At 37.5% G+C, this 21628-nt stretch overlaps 1 protein-coding gene across 3 annotated transcripts; it reads left to right on the top strand.

The window, feature by feature from the left end:
• The first annotated feature begins 824 nt into the window (after positions 1–824).
• LOC127418757 (dnaJ homolog subfamily C member 16-like) lies at positions 825–21525 on the top strand. 3 transcript variants are annotated; one of them, XM_051659540.1, is made up of 15 exons: positions 825–966; positions 1822–2015; positions 2155–2221; positions 2518–2848; positions 3331–3515; positions 3605–3709; positions 3798–3956; positions 4823–4953; positions 5528–5702; positions 7128–7310; positions 10070–10146; positions 10230–10310; positions 10391–10480; positions 10606–10776; positions 12026–21525. In XM_051659540.1, exons 1-15 carry the CDS (start codon positions 916–918, stop codon positions 12432–12434), a joined length of 2409 nt encoding a protein of 802 aa, XP_051515500.1. In that variant the 5' UTR covers positions 825–915; the 3' UTR covers positions 12435–21525. The 3 variants fall into 3 exon arrangements, with proteins under 3 accessions (XP_051515500.1, XP_051515499.1, XP_051515501.1); XM_051659539.1 differs by having other exon boundaries at positions 10603–10776; XM_051659541.1 differs by lacking the exons at positions 825–966; positions 1822–2015; positions 2155–2221 and having other exon boundaries at positions 2835–2848; positions 3462–3515; positions 10603–10776.
• The last annotated feature ends 103 nt before the right edge of the window (positions 21526–21628 follow it).

Genomic DNA, 21628 nt, shown 5'->3' with positions numbered 1-21628 from the left:
CAGAAGCGATATAATAGGTGTGGGTGAGAAACAGATCAATATTTAAGTCCTTTTTACTCTTAATCTCCTCTTTCACATTTACATCTGAAAGTCACATGTGGTGTCTGTTCAGTTCCACTTTCACATCTGAAAGTGAAAGTTAGAGTGGAGATTTAGAGTAAAAAGGACATAAATATTGTTCTGTTTCTCACCCACACCTATTATATAATTTCTGAATATATGGATTTAAACACTGGAGTCTTATGGATTACTTTTATGTTTCCTTTATGTGATTTTTGGAGCTTGTTTGTGTTTTGCTGAAGAAAGAAAATCATACACATCTGGGATGGCATGGGAGTGAGTAAATGATGATTTGGGTGAACTATCCCTTTAATATTTCATTGTTGATGAGTTACCTTGCTTAGTCTGGATTTAAAGCTGATGTGTGTAATTTTTTAACCACTTGTGTCACAAAGTGGAAGTACAAGAATAATCACCGTTTTCAAACAGATTTCAGAAAACTTCCCTGTCTTTCATTGGTTGTTCAAAGAGATAGTTCCGCCCCAAACTTACATAATTGGTTGAGGCAGTGTTGCTGTTAAGCTGGCTTGATCTTCCTCTTTTTTCATGCCATTCATTTAATTCTTAAAGAAAGAACACACACATTTAAACAGTATATATATATATATATATATATATATATATATATATATATATACATACATATATACACACACACATATGTGTATGATTTTTTTCTGAGATAGACACTTAGAGACAGAGTGAGAGAGAGAGAGAGAGAGAGAGAGAGAGAGAGAGAGAGAGAGAGAGAGAGAGAGAGAGAGAGAAAGGTTGTCTGAGGATGTTTGTGTTGCTTAAACATCAGTGATATGGCTGTGAATATCCACTAATATTAATGCGCCTGAGTCATGGTTAATGAACGCCACACTGAGATGGATGGATGAATTACTGTCACCATTTGTTGGGGTATATATCCATGTTTTATTCCCTTTCATCTCGTTTTTATTTCCTAAACCGTGATAGAAGCATGAGCTAGGCTGGCTAACATGCTAGCTAATGGTGTTTTACGTTCGTCACGTGTCGTTTGCACTGCATTCCTGCTATAGTGTTGCATTCAGTGCTCATTTTATTGTTCATTTTCTCTTGGCATTTATTATACTTTGTTTTCTGAAATAACCTAAACGCTGACAAGCATGTTTCACTGACAATAAAACTACAGCAAATTGCATGACTCATTTCATTTGCAGTGTTATTTTTTAAATATTTGATTTTATTTTGAACTATAAACATTACCAACCATGGCAGCTGTCATAACATATTGAGGACCAGGCATGAAATAAAAATAGGCTGATAAATATTTATACTTATATTGTTTTACTTTATTATAGATACTATAGTAATATTTCTATATTGTGTGACATTTGTGTACACATTTATCTATTTGATATTTATGTACACATTTACCTATTTATCTTTGAAAACACTGTTTTAATAGGTGTTCTTTAAAAAAAGTTTTACTTGCACTTTATTTATTATTTCATGATTGAATATTTAATACTTTTATCAATATATCCTTTACATTTTTATTTTATTAACTGTATTTATTTTCTATTTAATAATTAATATATATATATATATATATATATATATATATATATATATATATATATATATATATATATATATATATTTAATGATTGCATATTTAACACTTTATATTATTTACTTCTTTCACATTTATTTATTCATTTGTTTAGTTTTTATTCTAAAATATGTCATGCCTTCTCCATAATAACCTCTCTCATTGTTTTGGTTCTTCAGTCTCCAGGCAGCAGAACTCATGTCATGATGAGGATGGTGTTAGCATTGCTCTCCGTGCTGATGTTGTGCGTGCTACTAATGGATGCAACGGTGGCAAGCACTACAGAATTGGATCCGTATAAGGTTCTTGGTGTCACCAGAAGCGCAAGCCAAGCGGAAATCAAGAAGGTGTACAAACGCCTGGCCAAAGAATGGTGAGAATGACACTTTTTTTTTTTTTTTTGTATGTAATTGATTGTAATGGCGCAATATTTGGCCATTGACCCGGAAACAGGATGTTTAAATTAGAACAGTATACCATCACCGCATATCATCTTTCTTGTTTGCTGCCAGGCATCCTGATAAAAACAAAAATCCAGAAGCAGAAGACATGTTCATCAAGATTACCAAATCTTATGAGGTAATACAGCTTATATCCCTTCTGAAAAGAACATCTTAGGTGGTTTTGCTGGTCTTAGCTGGTTTGGTTTGTCTTCCAGCCTGGCCAAGTTGGCACTTAGCTGGTTTAGCTGGTATGCCAGTTGGTCTTCCAACCTGATCAGATGACAAGTGCCCAAAACCCATCAAAACCAGACCAGCCCGTCTAGTGGAAACCAGCCTGTTGGCCAGGTAAGACCAGCAGACCATCTTAGACTGGTTTAAGCCCTTCACATGTGTCAGAAATGAAGCTGATCCTTTCTTGACCGTACTCCATAGATATTATCAAATGAGGAGAAGAGAGCCACCTACGATCGCTACGGACAAACGGATAGCACTCATCCCTATAGTCACAGCCACCGCGGGTTCCGGCACTTTCACGACAACTTCTTCTTTGACGAATCTTTTTTCCAATTTCCCTTCAACGATAAGGGCGGCCAAGACTTTGCCGACAGCAAATACACGTTGCACTTCAACCAGTATGTGAATGAAGTGGTGCCTGACAGCTTCCGGAGGCCTTACTTGATCAAGATCACCTCGGACTGGTGCTTCAGCTGCATCCATATCGAACCGGTCTGGAAAGAAGCTGTGCAGGAATTGGAACCTCTAGGTAAGATATTGTGATGAAGTAATGGTTTAGGATGGGTCACTAATATTGTGATGAAGTAATGGTTTAGGATGGGTCACTATGGTCAAACAATCTAGTCTAATTTTTTATCTGGATCATTTTCTACTAAATATATTTTTAATTTTTGATATTTTTAGTGCTGGTGCTTTAATTAGCATGCTGTGCTTCAGCTGTTAGACAGTTTGCATGGTAAACCCTCTCTCTGAAAATTGACATCAAAATACAGGGCTTCTTTAAGACATATAAGTCAACTTGTTGTTCAGGCAACCCTTCGCCTAGTCGCTTTAGAAAATGTGTGGTTTTGCACATCCTTAGTTTGGTAGCATTACTAATTTTGCTTGACATATACCATTTGATGACCAAACTTTTATCGAGTTGAAAACGTTTTTCTGTACTGAGTTGCTTTCAAAGAAGTTTGTAAAGTTGACTACTCAAAGTTAAGGTTATGTTTCTCCCATCTCTAGGGATTGGAATTGGTGTGGTTGATGTTGGTTACGAGCGCCGTTTAGCTAATCACTTGGGTGCACATCAAACTCCATCCATTCTTGGTGTCGTCAATAGCAAAGTGACTTTTTTCCACTATGCTGTTGTAAAGGAGCACCTGATGCAGTTTGTGGAAGACTTGTTGCCTCAGAGACTGGTCGAAAAGGTTAGCGAATATCATCACGAGTCTCTTTGAATTAATGTTCAGGTTTCTTCTTACATGGTCTCAAACTTCTTATCCACTGACTTTCTTAGGTAACAGACAAGAACAACCCAGAGTTTCTGAAGAGTTGGCATGAGCTGAACAAGCCACATGTTCTCCTGTTTGACCAAGTGCCTTCGGTTCCTCTACTTTATAAGGTAGCGTTGGTTAGTAACAAGCTAGATTGACTTTTTCCTTACAATAAATCAGTGGCTGATTGATAGTTTTTTCATTTCTTTCCAATAGCTGACGGCATTTGCATATAAGGATTATGTGCACTTTGGGTATGTGGATCAGGGCCTTTCTGAAACCACTGATCTGCTCAGAAAATTCAACATAAATACTTATGCGCCAACAATGCTTGTCTTCAAAGAGGACGTAGAGAAGCCTGCAGACATTATACAGGTAGACATATTCCCTTGATTATTATAGATTGGAAAATAATAAACTTAACAAAGTCTATTAAAGGATGTAGGTATAGGACAGGACACTTAACGGCAAGTAGGACATATTCCTGCATCATCATCCTTGTTGGTCCTGAAACAAATTTTTTTTAGCAACCTATCATTTCCCACTGATTTTAGCAGTATTCAGTGGTTAAAGGAATAGTTCACCCAAAAATGAAAATTCTCTCATCATTTACTCACCCTCATGCCGTCCCAGATGTGTAGGACTTTCTTTTTTCAGCAGAACACAAATGACGATTTTTTACAAGAATATCTCAGCTCTGTAAGACCATACCATGCAAGTGAATGGTGACCAAAAGTTTGAAGCTTCAAAATGCACATAAAGGCAGCATAAAAATAATCCATAAGACTCCAGTGGTTTAAAACATGTCTTCTCTAGATGACGCTAGGAAGTGTAATCAAGCTTGAAATCATGATCGCCAATGAGACTGCTGATGTCAAGATTTATAGTGAAAAAGGAGTTATATTTTGGTCTATTCTCACCCAAAACCGATTGGATCACTTCAGAAGACATTGATTAAACCAATGCAGTCATATGGATTACTTTTATGCTGCCTTTATGTGCTTTTTGGAGCTTTACACTTTTGGTCACCATTCACTTGCATGGTTGACCTACAGAGCTGAGATATTCTTGTAAAAATCTTAATTTGTGTTCTGCAGAAGAAAGAAAAACTTACACATCTGGGATGACATGAGGGTGAGTGAATTATGAGAGAATTTTCATTTTTGGGTGAACTATTACTTTAAGAATAGGGTGGGGTTAGGGATTACTTTAACTTTTTTGTTTGCTATGTGCTCCCTCAGGCCAAAGGGATGAAGAAACAGATAATAGATGAGTTCATCTCCAACAACAAGTTCCTTCTAGCCCCTCGTCTAGTGAACCAGAAGCTATTTGATGAGCTTTGTCCTGTCAAACAGTTCCATCGACGCAGGAAGTAAGATCTATTGGAGAATTTACCTTTTGTAGAGTTAAAGGAATAGTTCACCCAAAAATGGAAATCCTGCAATCATTTACGCACCCTCATGTTGTCTCAAACCCATTTGACTTTCTTTCTTGGGAAAAAAAAGGAGAACATTTGAAGAATTGTACTGGTCAGGTTTTTGAAGCAATTACATTGAATGGGGACTGAGGCTCTCAAACATAAATAAGTACGCAAAAGCACCATACTGTAAAAGTAGTCCATACGACTCATCTACTGTATTTCAAGTCATCTGAAGTTATCCAATAGCTTTGTTTAAGGAACAGACTGCAATTTTTAGTTGTATGGACTTTGTCTTTTATACTTTTACGATACTTTTACTTTCTTTTTATGTTTACATGGGAAAAAATGACCAGTACAAAAATGTCTCCTTTTGTTTTCAACAGAAGAATGGAGGTCATTTGGGTTTGGAACATCATGAGGGTGAGTAAATAATGGCAGAAATGTCATTTTTGGGTAAACTATCCCTTTAAGATGGTGCAACAGGTTGAAGATTATCTCTCAAAGGTCTGCCATGTCTTTTTCCCAGATTTTGTGTTATGCTCATTACTGGTGAAGAAGAGTCCTATGCCACAGGAAATGAAGCCTTCCTCTCTCTAGCCTCTGCTAACACCAATGACGTGCTCCGGTTTGCATACGTCTACCAGCGACATCAGCAACCACTATGTGACATTCTCTTAAAAAACAAAGACGGTGCACAACAGGTAGACATTATCTCCTGCATTTAAAAGACTAGTTCACCTAGAAACGAGAATTCTGAAATAATTTTCTCACCCTCAAGTCGTTCCAAACCAATATGATTTGCTTTCTTCAGTGGAACACAAACTAACTTTGCAGAATGTCCGAATGCTCTTTTTCATAATAGAGACTGGGCTGTCGAGCTCCAAAAATAATGCAAAAATCACCGTAGATATACTATAAAAGTTTTCTGATTTTTCTGAATCCATATCTGAATCCATATTCCAACAATTTACACTGGTATTCGCAATAGTTTGCATTTCTTCCCGATAAGTTTTGCGTTCCCTCACAATAAATTTACTTTGGTAATAGTAGAGAAACTGTGTTCTAACCATGATATTTGTAGGGAAACCATAGTAATAATTTAATAATTATAATAATTAATAATTATAGTTTTCTTTATTTATCACACATTATATGTTTGCACATATACAGTGAAATTCTTCTTTTTCACATATCCCAGCTAGGCTGGGGTCAGAGTGCAGGGTCAGCCATGATGCAGCACCCCTGGAGCAGATATGGTCAAGGGCCTTGCTCAAGGGCCCAACAGTGGCATCTTGGTGGTGCTGGGGCTTGAACCCCTGACCTTCTGATCAGTAACCCAGAGCCTTAACCGCTGAGCTACCACTGCCCCATAATATTACAGGAAAACAATAACTAATGTAATAAAAATCACAATGTATGGTTACTATGGTTTCACTACAAATATTTGTAGTAAAACCAGAGTAACCACAAGATTAACCATGGTTAATCTATAGTAAAACCATTGTTACTATATGGATACAATATACTGCATTAAAACCATGGTTTTTGGTGGAAATCTTGCTTTTGCTATAGTAATATTGTAGGAACTATGAAAAGTAACACAGTATACTGTATCCATCTAGTAATCATGGCGTTACTATAGATTAATTATGGTTAGTCTTGTGGTTAAAACCATAGTAACCACAAAATTATGATTTTTATTATCATTGTTTTTGTTTTCCTGTTTTATTACTATGTATTCACTACAAAGTCATGGTTAAAATGTGGTTACTCTAGTAAAACCATGGTAAATTTATTGCAAAGGAACACAAACTATTGCGAGGGCATGCAAAACTAATTGCAAGGGAATGCAAACTATTGCAAAGGCATGCAAAACTGTTTCAGAAAAAAATAATTCCCATCCTGACCTCTAGAGGGGTCCATACTGTACTGTCCTACTTAAGAAAAAGAGCACTTTAAAACACTTAAGACATTCTGCAAAATATCTTCCATGGAAGAGAAAATGTCAAAGGTTTTGCAAGACATGAGTGTGAGTAAATGATCCTTTTATGTAGATTAACAGTTTTTATATAGTTGTTACACACTGAATTGAGCATACAGCTTATAGTTTTGTGTGTAATGAGCAGGTGGTGATTTTGGAGAGGCGTAATGGTGCTGGTAAAGTCCTGTATAAGCCAGTGCTGGGAGGATGGAATGGCAGTAAGGAAGACAAACACAAGCTCTTGGAGGAACTAGAAAGACTGCAGAAAGATCCATCTATCCTCAAATATGATGCCATCCTGCCCAAGCTTAACAATGAATTCGCCTCGGTGAGTCTCTCAGGGTTTGCTTTTCATGGAGTGTCTTTAAATGAGAAATTAGCACTGACCTATATACATTTCTCAATAGAGTTATGTAGAACTAGGGCTGAGTGATATTGTAAAAACAATTCTTTGTTTTTCTGCTTTTCGAAGATATTAAAGATATACAGTTGTGCTCAAAAGTTTGCATACCCTGGCAGAAATTGTGAAATTTTGGCATTGCTTTTGAAAATATGACTGATCATGCAAAAAAACTGTCTTTTATTTAAGGATAGTGATCATATGAAGCCATTTATTATCACATAGTTGTTTGGCTCCTTTTTAAAATATAATGATAACAGAAATCACCTAAATGGCCCTGATCAAAAGTTTACATACCCTTGAATGTTTGGCCTTGTTACAGACACACAAGGTGACACACACAGGTTTAATTGGCAATTAAAGGTTAATTTCCCACACCTGTGGCTTTTAAAATTGCAATTAGTTTCTGTGTATAAATAGACAATGAGTTTGTTAGCTCTCACGTGGATGCACTGAGCAGTGAGTGACTAAATACTGAGCCATGGGGAGCAGAAAAGAACTGTCAAAAGACCTGCGTAACAAGGTAATGGAACTTTATAAAGATGGAAAAGGATATAAAAAGATATCCAAAACCTTGAAAATGCCAATCAGTACTGTTCAATCACTTTTTAAGAAGTGGAAAATTTGGGGATCTCTTGATACCAAGCCAAGGTCAGGTAGAACAAGAAAGATTTCAGCCACAACTGTCAGAAGAATTGTTCGTGATACAAAGAAAAACCCACAGGTAACCACAGGAGAAATACAGGCTGCTCTGGAAAAAGACGGTGTGGTTGTTTCAAGGAGCACAATACGATGATACTTGAACAAAAATGAGCTGCATGGTAGAGTTGCCAGAAAGAAGCCTTTACTGCACCAATGCCACAAAAAAGCCCGGTTACAATATGCCCGACAACACCTTGACACGCCTCACGGCTTCTGGCACACTGTAATTTGGAGTGACGAGACCAAAATAGAGCTTTATGGTCACAACCATAAGCGTATGATTGGAGAGGGGTCAACAAAGCCTATAGTGAAAAGAATACCATCCCCACTGTGAAGCATGGTGGTGGCTCACTGATGTTTTGGTGGTGTGTGAGCTCTAAAGGCACTGGGAATCTTGTGAAAATTGATGGCAAGATGAATGCAGCATGTTATCGGAAAATACTGGCAGACAATTTGCATTCTTCTGCACGAAAGCTGCGCATGGGACACTCTTGGACTTTCCAGCACGACAATGACCGTAAGCACAAGGCCAAGTCGACCCTCCAGTGGTTACAGCAGAAAAAGGTGAAGGTTCTGGAGTGGCTGTCACAGTCTCCTGACCTTAATATCATTGAGCCACTCTGGGGAGATCTCAAACGTGCGGTTCATGCATGACGACCAAAGACTTTGCATGACCTGGAGGCATTTTGCCAAGACGAATGGGCAGCTATACCACCTGCAAGAATTTGGGGCCTCATAGACAACTATTACAAAAGACTGCACACTGTCATTGATGCTAAAGGGGGCAATACACAGTATTAAGAACTAAAGGTATGCAGACTTTTGAACAGGGGTCATTTCATTTTTTTCTTTGTTGACATGTTTTGTTTTATGATTGTGCCATTCTGTTATAACCTACAGTTGAATATGAATCCCATAAGAAATAAAAGAAATGTGTTTTGCATGCTCACTCATGTTTTCTTTAAAAATGGTAAATATATTACCAATTCTCCAAGGGTATACAAACTTTTGAGCACAACTGTATCTTGGTATGTATAGTATGTACACACACTAAAATGTTTTAAATGGGATTTTTAATTTTTTTTTAACCAAACAGCCGTCATTGCCAAGTACGTTCAAAAGTTTTAAATGCAAGTAGTGGTCGACCGTATGGGTTTTTCCATGTCCAATGTCAGTACCGATATTTAGAGAGCTGAATAACTGATGGCCGATATACATAATACAACTTCACAACTGAGATGTGCACAAAATTTCTTAAGTGAAACAAACACTTTTTTATGCAATATTTACTCAAATTTGCATAAACTTCAAAAAAAGACCTTGAAAATAGAAAGTGTGGACCATCCATTGACAAATCTATTGGTAGATTTTAGAACTGACACTAGGGAAATTTTACACTTATGCGAACTGGCCAAGCAAACATGATTATCGGCCGATTCAATAATCGAAAAATGGCCAAATATTGGCTATTAATCAGCCTGACCGATATATCGGTCTATCACTAAATGTAAGTACAGTAAACATCTAGTAAAAAATAATGAAGGCATGTTTTCCACAGTTTTTTTTTTTTTACAAAATGAACAGAATGAAGAAGGAAAGCAATTTTTTACATGCACCAGTACAAAAAAATAAATAAAAATGCAGCAATATTTAACTAAATATATTTAACAGAAAAATGTTTAAGTTAAGAATGTCCATGAACAAGGCAAACTTGAACAGCTCGAAGGTATTGATTCGCACAAATGAATTAAACCTCTCCATTAATTGTGCATTAAATTCATTGAAATATTCACAGTTTTGTTAAAACTTTTCTCTGACAACAAAATATAATTATATAGATATTTGATTTAGATTTTGATATATTGTCCAATGTCCAGCTCTAGTTAGAATCACACAAGCATCTGTCCCACACCCCCCAAAAATTGTGTGTAAATTACTAGCATTGTTTGAATGCAACTAAATTGTGAACACTTTTCCAATTGTAGATGTTTTTAATCAGATGGATTCACACAGCATATGACTACTTGTCTCAACTTATTGATGATCTTCTTCACAATAACTGGTAAGGTAATAAAATAGCAATTGTATTTACAATATTTGAACATTTTACATTCTGTGTCAAATGTAATCTTCTGTCTTCTGCAGGCGTGAGATGATGCCCCTTTTGTCTTTGATATTCTCTGCACTCTTCATTTTATTTGGCACTGTAATAATTCAGGCTTTCAGGTAAGTTTTATTCAGTTTGTAATGCTAATATCTCTTTTGGCAATACAAAGACTTTCACGAACTGCTGTTTCCAATTTCAGTGATTCAAGTGAGGAAAAACAGCCCAAATCAAAAGCAAACGAGTCATCCAAGAGCGAGAATGGATCATCAAGCACCTCTAACACATCCAGGTCTTTCCTGAGTATTCCTTGTCTAAATCATTAGAAATATTCCACAAAGACTTCATGTATTTATGTTCTGTACTGTACTGATGAACTGTAAGATCATAATCTTTTATATAATCTTTTTTCAGCAGTCGCCCACCGAGGAAGAGCTTTGTGGAAGTGACAGAGTTGACTGATATCACATACACCAGTAATCTGGTGAAGCTGAGGCCAGGTCATATCAATGTTGTCCTGGTTCTTACTGATGCAACCAAGAACATCCTGCTTAGCAAGTTTGCCAAAGAGGTTTATTCATTCACCGGGTGAGTCCTCATGTGTCACGTTACTGCCATGTTTTGAAGTCATGCTGTGAAAAAAGACTCTTACATACATATTTTAAAAACAATTTCACAGGTTATTAATGTAAATACGTCATTTTTACTGTAAAAAAAACATGAAGCAAAGCTCTTTTTTTATTTATAAAAAGACAACATGATGCAAAACTTTTTTAAATTTGTAAAAATGTTATAAAAGTTAAAAGGCTTGTTGCTAGTCCAAGACGAAGTTCCAAAGACTTGACCAAAGACTGTGCAGATATATGTTTATATCGGTCATAATAAATAAACATATGTATTTTGTTGCCGTTAATTATATATCACAATACTAAATCAGATTCATCTGCATAGAATAGCAAAATGTTATTAAAATTTTTACATTTATTAAAATGTTATAAAAGTTTAAAGGCTTGTTGCTAGTCCAGGACTAAGTTCCAAAGACTTGACCTAGGGCTGTGCAGATATATTTTTATATCGATAAAATATATAACCCTATATATGCAATAATTATATAATCGCAATACTATGTCTCCCTAAATCAGATTCATTCAGGTAGAATAGTAATGCCAAAGCGCCACTGGTGAAAAAGAAAAAAATTATAATAATGTTCCTCCGCGAGTAACTTGCATTTTTCTGTTTCAACCACAGATGGCGATAGAGAGCCCAGAATTCTGCAGTCTACTTATAAAGTTAAACACTAACATTTCAGAATTTGAAGAGTGAAGCAGTGGTCACTTACTCTATAATTAATAAATCACAAATAAATCATATTATATTCATGTTAAAATATACTGTCTACTCGCTTTCCTTCAACAATAAAAACATAAAGCTTTGAAATATTATTCTTTGTATTGAGCCAAGAGGTCAATCTGTGACGTTTCACTCTTCTATTGGTCTCTCGTCTTCTCATCATACAAATTCGCAGGTCTGACTTCACCAAAATTAAACTTTTACGCACAGTGGAATGCCAAATTTCTTCGCATGTTTCCGGTCTCCTGTGTTTGGATGCGTTTGAATGGGAGCGAATGGAGCGCAAAGTGTAGTGTGACCCTGGCTTAACAGTTGCAATATAACTAGGATTTCATGATGCATTGCAGTGTTTTGAATTGTGACATATGTATTGTGACCTGTATCATATTGTGAGGCAGTTAACGATACCCAGCCTTTCCTGATAATCTCTTCCTCTGCATAATTTCAGTTTCACATGCATAAACAATGTTTTTTCTTTAACTCATAGGAGTTTGACATTCCACTTCTCCTTTCTAAATGTGGATAAACACAACCAATGGATGGCAGCCGTGCTTGAGTACGCCCAGGACGCCATGCAGATCGACACGGACGAAGACGATTTGGCCAGCCGCAAAGTAGACTACACAGGCTATGTCCTGGCCCTCAATGGCCACAAGAAATACCTGTGTCTTTTCAAGCCAGTCTACACAGGTGAAGACCTGGAAAGCAAACTGGAGGAGGAAGGAGGAGGTTCGAGGTCCAGAAAGGGCATGATGCGGTCTCGGTCCACAACTCTTCAGATCCACCACAAACTGGACCGACTCGGGCTTTGGATGGAGCGACTACTGGAAGGGACACTGCCCAGGTACTACGTCCCAGCCTGGCCCGGTCTAGACAAGATAACGGTCAATAAATAGAGTATGATGGGAGCTGACATGCTTTTGCTAGTGCCAATAACATCTCTGGTTTAATTTGAAGCACTGAAGTCCTGTTGATGCACAGCCAGGCGTGATGCTGCACAAAGTGCAGCTGTACTTTTTATGTTCTTAAGTCGAATATATGAAATAAGACTTTGCAAAAGGCCTCTCTGTGGAAGGGTTACATTTGCATAAACATTTTGGAGACACTTTCATCTAGGGGTGCGTTCCCCAAAAGCATCGTTAGCCAACTATGGTTGCAAGTTCCTTCGTTACCAACATAGTTCAATGATTTTGTGTCTTTTGAAACTGTAGTTCCAACGAACATTTGCAAACAGCATCGCACAGTTGTGTGGTTGGAACTACAGCTCTCCACCTGTGGTTAGAAGCATAGTTTCTAAAAAGCTCTTTATCACACATGGTTCATGTCAGAGAACACAGCTTTTATGTGTTTATGTTAACGCATAAGTGGCGTTTATATGTTTTTGAAAAGTGCGCATGTGCTCAAGTACGTCGGGGGATCCCTGAAGTCTGATGTAGAGGGAAACCCTACTATTGCAATGCAATGCATCTGTAGCTTTACACAGTACATGCTGCTTTCATGTCTTCTGCAGCTTTCTTGCATTAAACATCTTTCTGGTGTACGTCTAAATGAGCTATTATAAATTGATATTTGCATAAGTTATTACTCCACCCCCTGCGTAACGTCATTAAGGACAGCTCTATTTTGTTGAACCAACGTGGTTCGAACGATGGATGTGTGACATAGTTTCTACAGTTTCGGGAAACAGTCTAGTTAATTTCTCCAACGATGCATCATACTATAGTGGTTAAGCAGCACCTCAGAGCGACTTTAGGCCAAAGTATACTTTGGTTTTCCGCGTGCCGCTACTTATCGCGCAGTTAATATAATGCAAATTTTGTACCGTCCACGTGCAACTCGGTTGTTCTAGACACGAGTACAGTCCGCATCTGTGCGCATGATTCATACTAGCGGCTGCCGTTAATTGTACTAAAGAGAATTGCAAAGGAGTCGTGCGCATGCGCCAAATGCATCTGAATGGGCTTACGTTCAAAAGAGTGTACTTTGAACGGCTCAGCGTTCGACTGTGATGTTGAGCGCTCAGCAGTAATGTCGAGCACTCAGATGTAACATCACGTGGAAAAACAAAGTAAACCCTAGCTTTAGAGTGCATTGAAGCTCAGTCTGTGCATTCCATGGGAGTCAAACCCATGACCTTGCCTTTGCTAACATGCTGTTCTACCTGTTAAGCTACAGGGACGTGCTACAGCTAAAAGTTACTCTTCACATATTATTGTCATCTTTACTTAAAAAGAATTGTGGAAGGAAGAATAACCAATTCCACAAATTTAATGCTGTTTGAAGTACTTGAATCGATGCTGACATTGTTAATGACTTGATGGAAACATTTTATGTCATCCAACTGCAGTACTGTTAGCCAATTTAGCTGCTCTAATGGAGGCCTTTACAGTCAGTTTGGGTCTTCATTATTTATTTCAAAAGGCTGTTGGTTGAGGCTGAGTATATTAAAACAGCTAGCCTAGCTTTCAGTTTCATATCTTTTGCTTTATAAATCTTTTTGTTCTACGAACATTGCAACATGCTGCTAGTTCTAAAATAGCCTTCAAAATGTAGCATAACTTGATCACTGTAGAAACATTTGCTCAAACATGTCGTAACTATGTTTACTCATAGCAATGCTCTGATTTTTTCCTTTCACAAATATAATTTACTTAATTTAAGCCCTCTTATTAGGGCTGCACAATTATAAATAATCGAGATTACAGTTACAGCTGCCACAGTGAACTAATCATGAAAAGTGTCAGTTATAGCAGTTCATGTCGGTCTACTTAATTTTCAATTTAATGTGTGTTTTTGTTATGGTTGAGCATTGTAACCAATCAGAAATCCTTTGCCCACTTCTGTATACAGTTTTGTTTTTCATGCTGCTAAGAGGGTCAGTGTGAAGTTGGCGTAGTCTTCATTTACTGAGAAAACAGCTATAAAGTAATTCAGAAATACTTCTTAACTTGTTTTGTAAATTGTATTAATTGAAATTGTTACCAATTACAATATCAAGGGAAATAATTGACAATTAAGATTTTTTCCTGCCCCCTATGAAGAAATTGCACTATTATATATGCTCAATTCTTGGCCACAAAGACGTAAATATTTCATATTTATTTTAAATGTCTCTAAAGTATTTCGAGACATTTAATCAATTTGTTAGTCTTTAAGAACTATTTATGGTTAGCTAACCATTGAAAACACTATTTTTTAAAAAATATATATATCTATATAATTTGAATAAATTTAACATTTTGCTCTTTGTGGAACATAGTACATCCGTCATCTTAATTTTCAAGAATTTATGCTGATATATCCTTTGTTTGAAAAAGCAACTTTAAAAAATAAGGTTTGTAGCTTTATAAACGTATTATCAGAAAAGATATCAAGTATCTTTCATTTTATCACTTTCAGCCCTCTACATTGCAAGTAAATCACTCGCATATGCGACTAAAGTTTGCACTATGCAACTAAAACATGTCTGTAATTAACCACTGGCTAGTAAACATTCAGATTTCACTCGCCAGTGATTGAGTTGTGTGGTGGTGAAGAAGATCTTCAGCGCCAAGAACCTTTCACTGCATGATGTGTCTCAAATGTGCACTCTGAAGGAAATTGACCTTATTTGGCTGCAGTGGGTCCTGAAGTGTCGTGGGTAAAAGTAAATGGTGTTGCCAAAACTTGAGAGCATGTAGACTTGAATTTGAGAGCTTGTACAATAACTGTTTGTACACGCAGGTCAATACAACCCTTACAAAAATCGAAACTAGCCGCATATTTGCTGCTCATTATTTTCACATGCAAATGTGCTTGTGATTTGCCGCAAATGTTTGCCAGAAGTTTGCAGCTCTTCAACAGTGGTGGTGAACCTCCGGCAAACCTTTGGCAACAGTGGAAAATGTGCCGCAAGTGTGCTGCAAAGCTAATTTGCATGTGAAAATTATCAGTGGCGAATTTGCAGCAAGTTTGTGGCCATGAACTCTTCATTTTTGTAAGGGACAATATGCAAGTTAAGTTTGGTTTGACTAGTTCTGTGAAATGTGTGTCCAAAGATGAGATCCAAACACTCCATTTTCATTCCACAATGTCTCTTTTAATATCCTTTCTGTTGTTTACAGTCAGTTGTTGTTCAAAAAGTAAAAAGAAACAAACATCTGCGCAACTTCTCTCGTTGATGTGCATTTATTCAACCGTAAACATTTGCTTGCGGAGCTGCCGGTTCTCTTAAAGAGACAACACCATTTTAGTGCCTGTTATATATATCAATGTAAATACTTGTAAATCGTATAAATTATGCAAATATAAAAAACATATATCAAAATGCAGTAAGTGCAATAAATGTGGAAATATTAAAGGGGCAATTATACATTATGGAATATTTGAACTTCAACAAACACTGTAAATATTGAAGAATTTAACAAATAGGCTCTTGCAGCACCTATGCAGGGGTTTGGTAAAAATCTGTGCAAAGCCTTGCCACATAAACCTTTTTTTTTTCATAGTAAATGTTGTACATAGTAAATTTGATATTGTAGCACTTAAATGTTACGTGTGGAATTATATTTTTATTATTAGGTTCCAACCTTGAGAATATTTTGGGCCCTATTTTAAGAGCACTAGCGCTAAGCGCATCGCTATGCTATAATTCATAAGTGCAAAGTCAGTGGGCATGGCCTTTAAGTTTTGGGATTTTCTTCAATGCGCAGTTGGGTTTGGTAAAATCGCCCGCACAACGTGCAAATGGGCTGGATCAAGTGGCATTTAATTCTGATGTTCTTTTCGGGGTTTCCCACCATCTGCGTCCTATTAAATAGTATTAAATGTGTATTCTGTATTGACTTATTTGGTATTTTTGTATAATTCCCTCATACTTTGCAATCTATATCACCTGAAGCTGTTTGGAAAGTTTAGAGTGCAGCTGGACTGTGAGCTGTGTTTTCTTCCTCTCCTCAGTCAGGTGCGAACTGCAGTGCTGCTCTCGCGCGTCATCATTAGAGCTTCATATGAGATCAAACGACTATTCGACAACGAAAAAATTTGTCGGAATGTTTTTTTTGTTGTCAATAACGTCGACTAATCATTTCAGCCCTAATTTATACACAGTAATAATAATTGAAAAATAAACCTTGACCTACAGTATATATAGTTTAACAAAAATGTCAAAGTTTTGTTTCATATAAGACGACTACATCTCTAATTGTCAGGGGCATCTTTTATGTACCACAATATTTTCAGAGCTTTAACTAAAGCCAAACTACAAATGCAGGAGTTTAAACTTTGTGCTGAGTTAAGATGTGGTTTTCAAACGTCTTAGCGCAATGACCTATTTCTCAGGAAAATAGCAAATTGCGCTTTGCGCCACTTCGCTGCACATTGTACGCTCATGAAAATAGAGTACTTTTTGTTACAAATGTGTATGAAGTTTAAAACAGTGACAACAGCTTGTATCATTATTATAATTTTAATTTCATGACATCATATTGTGACGAGGAGGAGGGCGTGGCCGGGCCGAGAGAATTCCTGCCAGGTGCTGAGTTGCCCAATCAGCGGGAGAGAGATAAAAGGAGGATCTGGGGACACCAGAGAGAGAGAGACACAGACGCACGCAGCAGTGTTTTGTGTGTGCGCTTTTGTTATGATTCAGTTCAGTGTTTTATGTTGAATTAAAGTCTTCCTCCTTTCCCAATAAATGAGAGGCTTGTCTGCCATACTGGTACCGAAACTTGGGACTGGAGGAAGATGCACTGCCAAAGAGCCTTCGCCGCTGACGGAGGATTGCGACGCTGAGGAGAGGAGTGATTCGATGGTATTGGAGCAGTCTGCCAGAAGACGGAGGAGCGGCTGCCATCCGCCAGGAAGCGGAGGAGCCATTGCCATCCGCCAGGGGACGGAGGAGTCGCTGCCGTATGCCGGAAGGTGGAGGAACTGCTGCCATCCGCCAGGAAGCAGATGAGCTGTTGCCATCCGCCAGGGGATGGAGGACCTGCTGCCGTCCGCCGGAGGAACCGCTGCCATCCACCAGGAGGTGAAATCCAGTGCCGTCACCCGGCATCATGGAGGATCGCTGGACAGCTGGCTGAGGACCGAATGGTGGCGTGGTAGGGAACCCGAGTTTTTTTTTCTTCTTCTCTCTCTCTCCCGCTATATCTCTTCCCTCCCCTCCCCTCGTCCAATCCAGGTACCCAGAAGGCGGGGAAGACCAGCCAGCGACGGAATGGCCAAAAGGGCAACTCCTCCCCTCCAGGAAGGGAGCGGGAGGAGTAAGTCAGACCGGAGGTTTCCCTGGCCTGAATCGGCGGTGGGGGTATGTGACAAAGAGGAGGGCGTGGCCAGGCCGTGAGGATTCATGCTCGGCGCTGAGTTGCCCAATCAGTGGGAGAGAGATAAAAGGAGGAGCCGGGGACGCCAGAGAGAGAGAGAGATGCACGCAGCAGTGTTTTGTGTGTGCGCTTTTGTTATGTTTCAGTTCAGTGTTTTATGTTGAATTAAAGTCTTCTTGATTGTTAATCCGGTTCCTGCTTCCTCCTTTCCCGATGAATGAGAGGCTTGTCTGCCACACATATAAACTGATAGATTGTGAAATTTTTAAAAAGCTAAAATGTGAGTAAAATGATGAAAAGCGAAATATGAAATAAAATAAACACTCATATATGTAGCGCGTAAAGTCATATATATGAATACTATAAACTGTATGCACCTTCCTGGTTTGCTCTATATCCTTTTTAGTTGCATTATGCTTACATGTCGTCAAAAGTCTGCCGAGTAAAAACAAAAATTTACTAGCCAAAGGCGATTCTTTCTCCATCGTGTCTGTAGAGGGTTGTTCATTTTGTTGTGTATACTGGGTCAAATTTCAAAGTTCATTCTGTTGTTGTGCATCACTGTCAAATCGTCCATATAATGTAGAATAGGAGCCTTCCCTGTGCGAAGTGTAAATAGTTACATTTCAAATATATGATGTGTAAAAATATCAATTGTGTTTGTGAAATGCTGAAAATAAATTTCAATATTTAATTTTAAAGGATAGTTCACCCGAACATGAGGATTTACAACAAATGGCGCCAGAGTTATTTTATAGTTTCCAATTTTCTTACATTTTTTTTCATTGAAAATGATGTGCTGTGGTATGCTAGACATTCTCAACAGTACATAAAGATTAACTAACAATATATACTGTATCTGAAGATCTTTTACTATGCATTTCACGTTTACTGTAGAAAGCAGTTTGTCACATATAATTTATGTTGGATAGTCGAGATGTGAGATGTTTCATTATGTTAGCTCTCACAGATGCAAATAGGAGTTAAATCGACTCCCATATGAAGTCTTCCATTATTGACAATTTTTTAGTGATGATTGGTTGGGTTTATATTATAATATTGCTTTATTCATATGGTGTGAATATCAAATATCTTGGCAAATATCTTACATTTAAGATTCCCATGACTTATTGACCATCTGTAAATATATTTCTGTGCAAATTGTGATGTATAATATTAAGACTGTCATGTTTCAGTACGTAATGCATTTTATTTATTGCTTTCGAGACCCCTACAAAAATAAAATATTTTGTGTAAATGTTTAATTTTTACCCCAATTATTCAGACACATCAAGGTTTTGACAAGATTTGAATGTTATCGTTATCAGCCATTGGGACAGTTTGGCATTATTTACACATGATTAATATTCTATAATATTGATATTGATGTACATAAATCAATATGCTTATATCATGGTGCAAATTATTTAGAAAAAGTCTCAGGATTTTACAACAAACATCTTAGAAAAATAAAGTGATCAGTAGTATTTCACTTTTGGAAGGACACACAACATCTCAAAAAGAAGATTGGCACCAGTCAAAGAAGTGTTTCCTGTATAAACAAACCCACAGAATTAGATTAAAAGGAATGAGAAATTAAACATTCTATATTAGTTTTTCCACTATAAATGACACTGTACAAACAACTGTTAATAATACTGTACCCGTGGTGTCATAAATTGGAGCAACTTCTACTAAATCACAGGCTACAAGATTAAGACCATGACAACCTCGAATTATCTCTAGACCCTGAAAGCAAATGTGAAAATACAATGACCTTTTAGCAAAACATCTACTCAAATCCCTAAAATAAGGCACAACTTAAAGTAAGCTTTTAACAAACTCTTTATAACCAAAGGATAATATTATACATTTAGGTGCAAAGTCTAAGGGTATTTAAACTTAAGTCTGGAGAACTTGGCTCCATCCCCAATTCTATCCACATTTCTATTTCACAATTTCATGACATGACTGTATACACATTACCAGCATACAGGACTACTTCATACTCAGAAGTATGTATGTTTACTCGGAAGTGTGCTCGTCATCAAGGGAACACAAAGACATTGATTAGCTAGTTAAGGGGCGCTTTATTAGAGTTTTAAGCTTAATTTTGCAGGAAGGTGGATCTCCACGAGCAGGACTGAGTACAAAAGTGTACCAGAATGGGCGAGTCCTGCAATCTCAGGTGTTCCTGTGCCTGGAGCGAATGCAGAGTCCAAACTGTCTATGTCAAAACTGAGGTAGACCGGCTCAGTACCCATCTTTGCCTGAACCGCTGTCATGAGTGGAACAAGAGATTTGTTCCAGCATTCCGCAGCCTCCACTACACGGAAACCCTAAGTGCACTGTGTCAAGTTTTGTGCATTTTAGACCAAAAAGGGATGAGGCCTTCGAAAAGTTTCACACTCACTTCCTGTTTAAATAAGAAATGCACGAATATAAGAAGACTGCACTGGTCAAGCAACTTCATGGGGTCTCAACTTCATGCTGTATTCTTATATGGAGTATCTATTTACACTAAGTGCAAATAACCCATCTTGTTGGCAGAGGCTATTTACACTAACTCTGCCCATCACTGCTCAGACCAAACTCAAGACAGCCATGACAGATTTATTTGGCAGGCATATTTGAATTTTTCACGATGGGCAGAGACATTAAACTGGTTAACGGGTTAGACATTTAGTGGATTAAGAGATTGGATAACTAAGTGACTATTTGGGCTCCAATAGTCTGGTGGAAACACAGGATTTCATGACAAACTTCACTCCAATGTGCAGCTGTAGTAGCTCTGGGTGTAATGACAGTATGTCTTGTTATGCTGGAGATCAGGGTTCAAATCCCACTTCTTGGTATACTTTTTCCCATGTCTCTACTCTTAATATTTCCTATAATACTACTTAATAATAATAAATAAAAGAGATTCCTCGCAGTGATTTGTCACAGTGAAGGTCGGGGAGTTGAGAGAAAGATTTGATCTGGGAAAAAAAATCAATCATGGTTTTACTGTAGTAATATTGTAGTAACCATGTGTTTTGGTGGAAACTGTATAGTTCTGAGGTACTTACTGATGTTCTGGTGTTACTACAGTAACATGTTGTTAATAGCAACCATGTTTAATTTTGTGGTTACTATGATTTTACTAGAAAAATACCATGATGATACTATGGTTACTGTAGTAAAACCATGGTTAATTTGTGTAAAGTAGGGTTAGGGGTTGGGGTTGGGGTAGGGTGTCTGCAGCATCTAACGCTATTTGCACTTAGTGCAAACAAGATGCTTTTTGTTGCTTTGTACACTTAGTGAAAATAGCATCTGTCGCTATTTGCATTTAGTGTAAATAGCATCCATCACTATCTGCACTTGGTGCAAATAGCCTCTGCCATTATTATATGAGCAAACAGGCAGTAATATTTGCATAGATATTTAAAGATATTTTAAAGGTGAGGTGTTTGGTTTTGTTGATTAAATGTATTTTTCCCATGCCAAATTAATGCGCAGAGGCAACTATTAGTCTGCCATTCCTAGTTTGACATCCAAAAGAAAGTTAACGCTGTGGCACTTTCAAAACACTGCATTACTGCACATCAAGCCAGCATACTGTTATTCTACAGACATGTGTAGGGTTTATTTATTCAAAATTCATGAATGTATGCATAAATGTAAATGTAGGGTGCTCCTTATCCCCATCCCTGTGCCTTAAGGGTAATGTAGTTTATTCCTCTATAAAATAATTTTTACAATTTGAACACATATTTACAATGATAATATGCTGCTGTGTAAAT

This window comes from Myxocyprinus asiaticus, chromosome 28 (genome assembly GCF_019703515.2).
Source record: "Myxocyprinus asiaticus isolate MX2 ecotype Aquarium Trade chromosome 28, UBuf_Myxa_2, whole genome shotgun sequence".
Lineage (NCBI taxonomy): Eukaryota > Metazoa > Chordata > Actinopteri > Cypriniformes > Catostomidae > Myxocyprinus > Myxocyprinus asiaticus.
The sequence above is the reverse complement of the archived record's forward strand: the minus strand, read 5'-3'. Positions and strand labels throughout refer to the sequence as shown.

Coding starts and splice junctions, on each gene's coding strand:
- LOC127418757 (XM_051659539.1), top strand. CDS start 916: ATGAACGCCACACTGAGATGGATGGATGAATTACTGTCACCATTTGTT. Junction 2,016..2,154: donor AAACGCCTGGCCAAAGAATG/GTGAGAATGACA, acceptor GTTTGCTGCCAG/GCATCCTGATAAAAACAAAA. Junction 2,222..2,517: donor AGATTACCAAATCTTATGAG/GTAATACAGCTT, acceptor CGTACTCCATAG/ATATTATCAAATGAGGAGAA.